Source organism: Scyliorhinus torazame, chromosome 7 (genome assembly GCF_047496885.1).
Source record: "Scyliorhinus torazame isolate Kashiwa2021f chromosome 7, sScyTor2.1, whole genome shotgun sequence".
NCBI lineage: Eukaryota > Metazoa > Chordata > Chondrichthyes > Carcharhiniformes > Scyliorhinidae > Scyliorhinus > Scyliorhinus torazame.
The window spans coordinates 284,495,573-284,508,328 of NC_092713.1; the positions used below are offsets into that span (position 1 = coordinate 284,495,573).

A 12,756-nucleotide genomic window follows, 5' to 3' on the forward strand; every position below is an offset into this window, starting at 1 on the left:
TGATGCTTCCTCTTGTGGGGCATTCTAAAATGAGAGGTCATAATCTTAGAATAAGAGGTAGCAAATTTAAAACAGATTTGAGGAAAAACTACTTCTCCCAAAGGGTTGTGAATCTGTGGAATTCGCTACCCCCGAATGCGATGGATTCAGGAACAGTGAGTAAATTTGAGGATTTAGACAGATTTTTAATTGGTAATGGGTTGAAGGGTTATGGAGAAGGGGAAGGACAATGGAGTTGGGGCCTTGATGGGATCAGCCATGATCACATTGAAGGTGTTTAGGCTTGGGAGGCTAAATTGCCTACTCCTGCTCCTAGGTCATGTGTTCTAGGAAGGAGATTCTCTGGCTGATTTTGCAATCCAGCTCTTGGTCTGTAGTATTGTAGCTAACAGGTGAGGAACATATCAGTCATGATAGAATGGTGGAGAAAACTCGATGTGCTGAATGACCATGCAACAAAACCTGGACAACATTCAGACTTCGGCTGAGAGGTGTCAATAACATTTGGGCCACACAAGTGGCAGGGAATTGACCATCTCCAACAAGAGATAATTTACCCATCTCCCCATGACATTCAATGGCATACCATTGCTGAATCATCTCAATCAACATCCAGGGGTTTAACCAGAAACTTAACTGGTCAAGCCATATAAATACAACACTATCAGAAACATTGTTACACAAACAGGTCACAGAGAGGGCATTCTAGAGCATGAAACTCACCTCCTGATTTATCAAAGCCTATCCACCATCTACAAGGCGCAAATCAGAAAAGTGATGGAATATCATTATTGCCTGGATGCGTACGGCTCCAATAAATTTCAAAAAGCTCAACACAATCCAGTCCTACTTGATCAGAATCCAACCCACCAGCTAAAAAATTTATCACCCTACCACTGCCGTTATTTACCTGAACCTTTGAGCTAGATTGCACGTTGAGGGCAGACATCCCAGAATTAATGTGGGGGAAGTCCATTTCTATTTGGCCAGTTTGCCCCACTTAAATCTTTTGGGTAAAGGCCATTTAATTAGTTTGAGGTGAGACTTCTGTCCGTCTCAGGAGGATGCCCCATTTTATAGAGATGCTGGCCAATCGGGAGCCAGCAGCTCTGCACTACATCCAACGCCACCAGGAGTGGTAGATGGGAGCAGTCCTGGTAGGAAAAGAAACCACATATGACATTTAACCCAGGGAAGTCCAGGATCTCAATAGGACAGAGTTGGCACGCCGTACCAAGGGTGGCAGGTGCAGGGAATGATGGATGTGGGGAGGCAAAACTGTAGGGGAGTGGCCTGGTGCCAAGGAAGGAGCCACCCTTCCCTTTTCACAGGCCAGCAGCACACAGGGTCAAATCTGTCAGACTAAATATTGAGTGGAAGTCTCTCTTGTTGCCCACTAAATCGGAGCATTGGCAGGATGAGGCCCTTACGTGAGCACTCATTTCTCATTTAACTGTATCCCATAAAATTGTGGCTGCAAGGGTGGGCAGGTACTGCTAAAGACATGATGCCGTAATTTACAGGCCACCTGCATAAAAATGTAGCCTATTAATTCTATTTCTCTTTCTACACAAGCTGCCATGAGTCTTCCTATTTCTGTTTATAATGCATAAATAATGTTGTTGAAACTAAAGATTTAATTTGTTAATTCTACTGCATTCATTTTAAAGCAAAACAGTTCAGATTAAAAAAAATGTTTTCAGACACAATAATATAACATTGGCATTGGTTTTCTTTTATGAAGGAAATACTCTTATTTTATTCCCTACCATTTTCATTCGCAAACTGCGCCGTTCCATGGCATTCCGAACAAAAGGAGTCCTCTTGGATAACATTGAGCTGTCACTATCACTTCGATTTAGCTGAAAAGAAAATCATTGTTTGATTGTTAGAACATTCCACAAATAAGTTTTCACCTACTCTATTTCTTCACAACAGAGTTGACAGAGCACAGTAAAGTCCTAGGGCTCTCATACTTTATCGTAGAATTCCTCAGGACCAAGCTTTTTAGTATTTTCATTAGTTCCCAGCGTATGAAATATACAAAACATACAACTGTTCTTTTCTTGAGAGAGTGCAATGACGATCTATTCTCTGGAACCTCTCTAATCACTTGTGCATAAACTTATACATTGAATTTTTTGAAATTTAGATTGATTTGCTAATGTTTTGCAGTCTGCTGATCGATTGATTAATTGATTGATTTTTATTGTCACATGTATCGAAGTACAATGAAAAGTAGACAAAAGGAATAATCGACAAAGTACATTGACAAATAAGTAATTGGTTACAGTGCAGAACAAGTGCCAAACAAGCAAATATGACATGAGCAAGAGCAGCTTAGGGTGCCGTGAATAGTGTCTTAGAGGGGAACAGATCAATCCAAGGGAGAGTTGTTGAGGAGTCTAGTAGCTGTGGGGAAGAAGCTGTTGCTATTTCTGGATGCGCGGGTCTTCAGACTTCTGTGTCTTCTGCCTGATGGAAGGGTCTGGAAGAGGGCAAAGTCTGGGTGTGCGAAGTCTCTGACAATACTGTCTGCCTACCTGAGGCAGTGGGAGGTGTATACAGAATCAATGGGAGGGTGGCAAGCTTGTGTGATGCTTTAGGCTGAGTTCACCACACTCTGTAGTTTCTTGCGATCTTGGGCCGAGCAGTTGCCATACCAAGCTGTGATGCAGCCGGATACGATGCTTTCCATGGCACGTATGTAGAGGTTTGTGACTCAACCTTGGTGAACCACACGTGCGGCTAATGCTGTCCTCTCTGTCTCCCTGCAGAAGAAGTTGTCTCACAACCGTCCAGAGGGGGCCCAGACTGGCGGCAGCGTGCAGGACATCAGAATCCTCACCACATTCAAGGAACAGGCCCTGGGAGTTAGGGGGTTGGCCGAGGATAGAACGTGGAGGTCACCGCATGCCGTAAAGGTGAGGATCCACCGGGCCCCAGCCAGATGGACTGTCACACGCGAGTTTTTGCCATACATGCTGATCTATCCCTCCCACTGACCACATGTTCATCCTCCCGCAGGACCTCCAGCTTATTGGTGCTGGTCCATCCGGGTGGTCTTCCCCCCCCCCCTCCCCCCTCCAGCCGCCTCCCATGAGAACACCTCAGAGCAGAGCTCCGAGGATGCGACCATAAATGCGTCAGGCTGTCATTCCCACCATCCACCAGCGCAGACACACGCACCTCGGTGGGCAACATTAGTGGTCGATTCTGGTGAGCACCACACAATTGCAGATGCACATCGGGTGGAGGCAGTATAATAATAATAATCTTTATTACTGTCACAAGAAGGCTTACATTAACACTGAAACAAAGTTACTGTGAAAAGCCCCTAGTCGCCACATTTCGGCGCCTGTTCGGGTACACTGAGGGAGAATTCAGAATGTCCAATTCACCTAACAAACACATCTTTCGGGACTTGTGGGAGGAAACCGGAGCTCCGGGAGGAAATCCACACAGACGCGGGGAGAATGTGCAGACTCCGCACAGACAGTGACCCAGCGGGAATTGAACCCGGGTCCCTGGCCCTGTGAAACAACAGTGCTAACAACTGTGCTACCGTGACGCCCATAGAAAGCAGTCGGAGGTCTGCTAGATCCCAGGACCTAGCTGAGCCCCAGTCGGATGCTGAGCCTCTGGAATAGGTTTACTTGGAGCTGATGCAAACGTTAGGGTGGGGGCTGTGATATTCAGAGAGGGATGTCAGCAACACTCAAACAGGTCCATAGCCGATTGGAGGAGTCCCTGGGCTACGAGCGTAGGAGATTGCACCGGCAATATGTGGCACCAAGACCAGCACTGCTGGGTGTCGACTGTAGTGGAGAGCCTGGTGCATTATGTGGAGGTATCCAAGGTGTGGTGCATTCGGTGACGGCCATTTTGAGGGCCTCGGTAGACTGACTTGCCAGGGGACAGTCCCGGTCTAGGCGGACCTTGATGAGACACTGTGGGACATGTCCCAGTCTCAGATAGGAATAGCCGAAGCGCTGCGGAGCTTGTCCCAGTCGCAGGTCGGCATTGCAGAGCATGACACAGTCACTCAGAAGCATCACCGAGGGCGTTGACACCATGGTGCAGACATTGGGGAGCCGGCAGGACTGCAAGGGCCAGATGACGCAGGGCAGCCAAGGCTCGAACTAGCTGCCCCTCCATTCCCAGATGAACCCCAGGACCCTATGGGCACCGACTGGGAGGGGAGGACACTGGGTGAAACCTGGACCCATCCGACAGATTGGCGATTGTGACTATCAATTCCCCCAAGCTCCACCCCTCTGATGACGCCACATCTCGCAGTCAGCACCCGGAACAGGGCAACACATCCATGCATGTGCCATCAAGTGCGTATCTCTATGAAGCCGGCCTTGCCAGCTCTAACAGGCCTGTCCCACCAGAGTGATAACACAAACCATGCCCCCAGATTCTCTGTGCACTAAGTGTAAAAAGCAATGACACAATTTAGGAGACCTAGTCACTGTAAGATACACCAAAAGTACTGAATGAACAGGCTCAGGATCAATGCCATCAAGATGTGCCTCTCAACAGGTGCTGTGCCATCTGTTCAACTGGATAAAATCCTGAGCCATGAAAAGGCCCATGACATGCACTTATGTTCTTAAAGGAACTAAGAATTATTTCTGATTTTCAAATATCAAAACAGCAAGATTCACAAATGAAAAGAACATTTCAAAAAGCAGTGCATATTTAAAAAAAAACAAATAACGAAATTAAATCAGACAATTCTGGAAATACTCAGCTGGTCTGGCAGCATCAGAGAAGAGAGAAACAGAGCTAACTTTCATCTGACCTTTCATCAGAACTGGAAATATAATCAGATTTTAGCAAGTGAAAGTGGGGGAAGAGTAGGAAGAAGAATGAAAGGAAAGGGAAGGTCTGTGTTAGGATCGAGGGCAAGACAAATCACAAAAGATTTCATGGTACAGTTCCAAAGAGAGTGGTAATGGCATACGTTAAGAAACAAAAGATGCCCCGAGAAGAGGTATGAATGGCAGGATCCTGAATAACTGCCATCTGAAAACAAATAGAAAAGTGAAAGAAGAGACAAAAAATAAATTATCAAAAAAATTGAACAAAATGGGTCCAATCCGCCCTGGGCATATCCACCTCCCACAAGGGGCGAGACTGCTCTTTGCGCCTCTGACGGTTCCTCTCAACAGCATCAAGTTTTGCAGAAGCTATTGTAAACCATATTGATGTGACATCATGTCAACGAAGTATGATTATTCAGTGAGGGGAGAACGTATTGCGTAGAAGCCCTACAATGACATTTAAATGTATTAAAATGTATTGAGATGAGGTTCCCGCCATTTCTGGGCAGGAACTTCGTTACGTCACAGGCGAGGGGTGAGGAAAATCAGAAATGAGATCTCGCCAGCGAGAATCTAGTTTCCTGACTCTCAAGACTTTGAGCCTCCTTCTGCACTATTCCAAGATTGCTGCACCTGACACAACCAAATAGAAAATGGTGCATCCTCCTTCAAAAGCAAATGAACTTTGTTGCTTGAGGGATGGGGTTTAAAAACAGGGAGGTTATGTTGCAGCTGTATCGGGTGCTGGTGAGGCCACACATGGAGTACTGTGTCCAGTTCTGGTCTCCTTACTTGAGAAAGGATGTACTGGCACTGGAGGGGGTGCAGAGGAGATTCACTAGGTTGATTCTGGAGTTGAGAGGATTGGCTTATGAGGAGAGACGGAGTAGACTGGGACGATACTCAGTGGAATTTATAAGAATGAGAGGGGGATGTGATCGAAACATACAAAATTCTGAAGGGAATAGTTAAGGTTGAAGCAGGGAGATTGTTTCCACTGTAGGGTGAAATTAGAACTAGGGGGCATAGCCTTAAAATAAGGGGGAGCAGACTTCTTCAACCAAAGTGTTGTAAATCTGTGGAATTCCCTGCCCAGTGAAGCAGTTGAGGTTACCTCATTGAATGTTTTTAAGGCAAAGATAGATAGATTTTAGAACAGTAAAGGAATTAAGGGTCATGGTGAGCCGGCGGGTAAGTGGAACATGGGAACACCACCACCTGGAAATTCCCCTCCAAGCCCCTCATCATCCTGACTTGGAAATCTACTCCTTCACTAACAGTACTATAGGTGTACCTACATCATATGGACTGCAGCAGTTCATGAACGCAGCTCACCATCTTCTGGAGGGCAGTTAGGGATAGGCAATAAATGCTGGCTGAGCCAGAGAAGCCCACATCCCACGAATGAATAAAAAAGGAGACCAATAATGTACACAGTTCTCCAGATATGGTCTCACTAATGCCCTATATAACTGAAGCATAACCTTCCTACTTTTATATTCAATTAGTCTCGCAATAAACAAGAACATTCAATTAGTTTTAAAAGCAGGATTCAGAACAAAAGCAGCACTCCATGCAACCTACACGCTCCTTATCTCTATCTGCAAGCATGAATACAGTTATGCATTAGCTGAATAATAGTGTTAGCAAACTTGAGAAGGGTTAAATGTAGGATGCAGTTGATGAAAAGGACCCTGCTCGCTAGTTGGTCATATGGCTGTCAATAATAATACCTATCTTTTATTAAATTCAGAAGCATCATTTTACTGCTGTTTTTCAAAATGAAAGGAGTTGAACGAGCTGACTGCGTTCACCATGAAGTGCCGCAGTGATGGGGATAAAGGGGAATGGGTGAGAGGATGGAGAAGTGGCAGAGGGAAATGAAAAATGAGAACAAAGACGAGGAAGAGGGAAGGAATCAGTTCAGTGGGGCAAGAAGCAGAAAAACAACAATCAGCAAGCTGTAGATTGTATTCAAAGAACAAAGAACAGTACAGCACAGGAACAGGCCCTTCAGCCCTCCAAGCCTGCACCTTCCCTGGGAGCAGGTTCCAGGCACTTATCACCTGCTTTGTAAAAAAACTTGCCTCACGCATCTCCTCAAAACTTTTCCTCTCACATCTTAAACCTATGTCCCCTATTAATGAATTTTCCACCTTGGGAAAAAGCATCTGACTATCCACTCTGTTCATGCCACTTATAAATTTGTAAACTTCTATCAGGTCGATCCTCAACCTCCATTGTTCCAGTGAAAACAATCAGAGTTTATTCAACCTCTCCTCATACTAATACCCTCCAGACCAGGCAACATCCTGGTAAACCCCCTCTGTAACATCTCCAGAACCTCCACAGCCTCCTGGTAGTGTGGCGACCAGAATTCTACGCAATATCCCAAGCATGGCCTAAGGTTCTGTACAGCTGCAGCATGACGTGCCAATTTTTATACTCAATGTCCCGACCAATGAAGGCAAACATTCTGTATGCTTTCTTGACTACCGTACCCACCTGCGTTGGCACTTTGTGATCTGTGGACCTGTGCGCCCAGATTTCTCTGCCTGTCAATACTCCTAAGGGTTCTGCCATTTACTGTATACTTCCCACCTGTAATATACCTTCCAAAATGCATTATCTCACATTTGGCTGGATTAAACTCCATTTGCCACTTCTCCGCCCAAGCCTCCAACCGATCCATACCCTGCTGGATCCTTGGACAATCCTCATCACTATCTGCAACTCCACCACCTTTGTGTCGTCCACAAACTTACAAATCAGACCAATTACATTTTTCTCCAAATCATTTATAGATACCACAAACAGCAAAGGTCCCAGAACTGATCCCTGCAGAACACTACTAGTCACAGCCCCCCATTCAGAAAAGCACCCTTCCACTGCTACCCTCTGTCTTCTATGGTCATGTCAGTTCGGTATCCATCATGCCAGCTGACCTCTGATCCCATGTGACTTCACCTTTTGTACCAGTTTGCCATGAAGGACCTTGTCAACGGCTTTACTGAAATTCATGTAGACAACATCCACTACCCTTCCTTCATCAATCATCTTCGTCAAAAAACTCGATCAAGTTAGTGAGGCACGACCACCCCTTCACAAAACTAAGCTGTTTCTCGCTAATAAGTCAATTTGTTTCCAAATGGGAGTAAATTCTGTCTGGAAAAATCCTCTCCAGTAATTTCCCTACCACTGATGTAAGCCTCACCAGCCTGTAATTTCCTGGATTATCCTTGCTACCCTTCTTAAACAAAGGAACAACATTGGCTATTCTCCAGTCCTCTGGGACCTCACCTGGTAGCCAATGGGGATGAAAGGATTTCTGTTAGGGCACCAGCAATTTCCTCTCTTGCCTCCCTCAGTATTCTGGGGTAGATCCCATCAGGCCCTGGGGACTGACCACTTTAATGTTTTTCAAGATGCTCAACACCTCATCCTTTTTGATATCGACATGACCCAGACTATCTGCACACCCTTTCCCAGGACTCATCATCCACCAAGTCCTTCTCTTTGGTGAATACTGATGCAAAGTACTTGCTTCGAACAATATAAAGGTATTAAGAACAAAATCCACAGATTGTTTCTTACCCTACACACATAGGGATTCTGTGCGCCTGGAGAGAAAGTTTTTGAACGAATAATAGCACTGCCTCTCACAAATGGGCTCTGTTGAGCAGCATGGGTTCTTCTATCCTTTGGACGCACAGCAGAAATAGTTGTCACAGTCTTCTCTGTGTTCGTCTCTTTATCAACCTGTGGAGATAATAGGCTCATAATCCAACCAATTTGTGAAACAGTAGTAATATGCAACGCTGTTGCTAACCCTCATTACTATTTTCATATCATTACCTTGTAGGGGGAAAGAAGTAACACTTAAAGCAGTGCATTTCAATGTAGTGCCAATATGTTGCTATGTTGCTTTGGGGAGGGAGGGGGGGGGGGGAATTCCGGTGGTGGTATATTGGGGGTGGGGGGCGAGCGAGGGAACAGATGTACACAAGCTGGCTCCCGCCAGGGTACTGTATTTTTTAACCCTTTTCGCCCAGGTGCTGTTTTTGTTTAAAATACCATTGGAGTGATGGTATAAGGTGCCCACATTAGGAAGATGCCCAGCAGGACCAAGTCAAAGAAAATTGAAGGCAGAAATTTGTCGACGGACAAACGGGGCTCTTCGGTGGAGAAAATGGGGGATGGTGGTGCTTCCAGGAAAAGGAATGAGTCTTGAGGTGGGCCAAGGATCATCGTGACTATAAATGGGAAGGCAACGTTATCAGACTTTATCAAGATGTCGGTGCAGAGCTGACAAGGAAGCTGGCGGCGTTTAACAATGCTAAAGCCGCCCTGTACAAGAGTGGGGTTCAATTTGGGGTTGTGTACCCGGCACAGCTCAGAGTAACCTTCAAGGAGGAAGGCTATTTTTTTGATCCGATAAGACGAACCCTTCTGTTAAAAAACATGGGCTGGGTGAGAGTTGATGGAGGTTTCTGTGAGACTTTTGGTTGTGAGGGTGGGCATGCGGATATCGAGAGTTGTTGGTGTTCCTTTTTTTTTTATAATTTAGAGTACCCAATTCATTTTTTCCCATTGAGGGACAATTTAGCGTGGCCAATCCACCCAGCCTGCACATCTTTGGGTTGTGTGGGCGAAACCCACGCAGACACGGGGAGAATGTGCAAACTCCACACGGACAGTGACCCAGAGCCGGGATCGAACCTGGGACCTCGGCGCCGCGAGGCAACAGGGCTAACCCACTGCGCCACCGTGCTGCCCGTTGTTGGTGTTCCTTATACAGGTTTACATTTTTTTTCTGTCCTTGTGTAGGATGAGTGTTTTGTAAGCTGAATTTGGGTGGGGGGGGGGGGGGGGGGTTATGTGTGGGGCTTGTTCTTTGTGCTATAACTGTTATGGGAAATAGATGGCTTCCTGTTGTAGCATGTTTTTAACGTTTTTTTAAATATTCTGTATTTTATTTGTGTAAGTATTTTCCTTCACTCTGGGTGGGGGTCAACCTGCTATCTGAAGAGTTATCTAACGGGAGTGGCGGGGGTAGCTGTAGCTCATTATATTAGTTTGGTTTCAGATAATGAGCTTAGCACTTTTATTTTGTTTGGGGTAGTATTAGGGGTTGGTGTTTTTTGTTCGTCTCACTGTTTCCATGTGCATTTGGGTGTGACATTGTGTGAGGCGGGGAAATGGGGATAGTTTTCTGACCGTGACTACAGTCTATTCTTTGTTTTTGTCTTGTTGCTGGGTTTGGTGGCCATCTTGGCTGGGCCTGGTGCCTGTACTCTGAATAATTGTTGGATGACCTCTCGTGGTGGAAATGGCTGACTTCAGATTCAGTGGGGGGGGGGCCCAAATTCAGTTGGTCACCTGGAATGCAAGGGGTTTGAATGGCCCAGTGAAAAGGTTGAGGTTATTTGCTCACCTTTGAATCCTGATTTTATGTTTCTATAGGAGATTCATTTGTGGGTAATGGGCTAGACAAGTTTGCGAAAATGGTTGGTGGGTCAGGAGCCCTCATGAGTATATAAACCTTGACCTGGGAGCAGGTCGAGAAGGGAGACCCTTTGGGGAGTGGAGAGTTTGATTGTATTACTAATAAACCTTGTTCATAATTTTCTACCTGCTTACTGCTTTGGCGGATTCAACATCTCCATTCCTGATTTTGATTTGCATCAGCTAATCCTGGAGGGTACCTTAAATAGTGTACTGGACCCGAGGTTGGATTGAGCCAGGCCAAAATCTCTGACTCCATCAGGTGTGGCAAAAGCATTGTTGGCTTTCATGGAGCAGATGGGGTGCGGGGGCAAATCCGTGGCGTTTTTTGCACCCAAGGGATAAAGGTTTTTCTTTCTTTTCCCATGTCCCCCAGGTTTATTCATGGATTGCCTATTTTGTGGTGGGTATGTCTCTCCTTCCTGCGATGAGGAGGGCGGGGTATTCGGCGATTGTGATTTCAGATCATGCCGTGCATTTTGTGGATTTGATGCTAGAGTTTGTGCAATCTCCAATGCCCACCATGGAGATTGCACAAGGCGTTGTTGGCAGTCACAAGATTTTGCAAAAGCATGCCCTCCGCCATTGGGGAATATATTAAATTTAATAAGAGTGAATCTATCTCACCTTCTATATTATGGGAATCCCTTAAGGTGGTCATCTGGGGGAGATAATTTCCTCAAAGCCATACATGGAAAGAACTCCATCCTTGAAGTGGACCATTAGTACTTGCTTGCCCCTAACCTGGAGTTGCTGGCAAGTAGGAAAAAGTTGCAGGCGCAATATGAGTTACTATCAACAGTTAAGTCGATGAGTCAGCTGTGTCCTTCAAGGGGGGCCTTTTATGAACACGGGGAGAAGGCCAGTCGCCTTTTAGCTCATCAGCTGAGGCGGCAGGTGGCTTCCCAGGAGGTTGCGCAGATAACAGACTCGGGTGGCAGTTTAGTTTCTGACCCAACTAAGATCAATGTGGTTTTTGAAACTTTCTGTCAGAATCCCTCCAGAGAAGAGTTCAGGATGTTGGAGTTTTTGGATAGGTTGTCCTTCCCATTGTTACAGAAAGAGATGGGAAGAGATGGAATCCCTGTTGGGCTCTGATGAAATTATGATATGCATTGGGTTAATGTGGAGGGGTAAAACCTCCGGCCCCAGCAAATTCAGTGTTGAGTTTTATCAGAAGTTTGCAGGACAGTCGGTCCCTTTAATATTAGATATCTTCAATGACTCCTTGCCCCGGGGTTCGTTGCCCGTTACACTCGCGCAGGCCTCTGTCTCCCTGATCCTGAAGGACAAAGACCCTAATAATGTGGGTCTTTTCGACCCATCTCGCTTTTGAATGCAGACGCTAAGTTGCTTGCAATAGTGCAGGCACGGTTGCCCACTGTCTCCGCTCCTATTTGTTTTAGCAATTGAATTGTTGGCCATAGTGGTAAGATCTTCTGGTAAATGGTAGGAGAGGGAGGGAGCATAGGGTGTCCTTGTATGTAGATGATCTGCTTCTTTATATTACGGACCCAGTCTCTACTATAGATTATTAAGCTACTTAGGAGTTTTGGCTCCTTCTCTGGGTACAAGTTGAATTTGGACAGCAGCGAATACTTTTCGGTCGATCTCGGATGTTGTCTTTACGGCTTGCCAGATCTAGCTTTCATTATCTGGGAATCTGGGTGGCCAATGAGTGGGTCTCGCTATGAATTAAATTATACTAGTCTTGTGAATGGGTCAAATTGGATTTGCAAAAGTGGGATAACCTCCCCCTGTCCTTGGAGGGCAGGATTCAGACTATTAAAATGAATGTCCTCCCAAAGTTTTATTTCTTTTTCAGTGTCTCCCCATTTTCTCCCCAAATCCTTCTTTATCAGAGTTAATAAATGAAATGAAAATTGCTTATTGTCACAAGTAGGCTTCAAATGAAGTTACTGTGAAAAACCCCTAGTCGCCACATTCCGGCGCCTGTTCGGGGAGGCTGTTATGGGAATTGAACCGTGCTGCTGGCCTGCCTTGGTCTGCTTTCAAAGCCAGCGATTTAGCCCTGTGCTAAACAGCTCCTGTTTAGTGCCCTCTTTTATATGGGTGGGCAGAACCCAAAGGATCAGTAGGGCATTCCTCCAAGGAGATAGACAGTCAGGTGGGTTAGCTTTACCCAATTTAATTTATTACTGGGCTGCCAATATTGAGAAATTGCTTGGGGGGGGGTTTGGTGATCAGAGTTCTGTCTTGGGGCAATGGAGGCGTGTTCTTGTAGGGATTCTAGTGTAGTGTTTGCACATTCTCCCCTTGTCTGCGTGACTTTCCTCTGGGTGCTCTGGTTTCCTCCCACAGTCCAAAGATGTGCAGGTTAGTTGGAGTGGCCATTCTAAATTCTCCCTTAATGTCCAAAGGTTACATGAGGTCGCAGGGATAGGGCGAGGAGTGGGCC

General features: G+C 45.8%; 1 protein-coding gene across 3 annotated transcripts in view; it reads right to left on the bottom strand.

The window, feature by feature from the left end:
- The window catches only part of wwc1 (WW and C2 domain containing 1), a 220,719-nt gene that overhangs the window by 48,571 nt on the left and 159,392 nt on the right, over nucleotides 1–12,756 (bottom strand). For all 3 annotated transcript variants that reach the window (XM_072512577.1, XM_072512576.1, XM_072512578.1), the window contains exons 19-20: nucleotides 8,427–8,591; nucleotides 1,770–1,862 (exon numbers count right to left, since the gene is read on the bottom strand). In XM_072512577.1, the coding sequence (XP_072368678.1) occupies nucleotides 1,770–1,862; nucleotides 8,427–8,591 (258 nt within the window). The remainder of the gene's footprint in view (nucleotides 1–1,769; nucleotides 1,863–8,426; nucleotides 8,592–12,756) is intronic.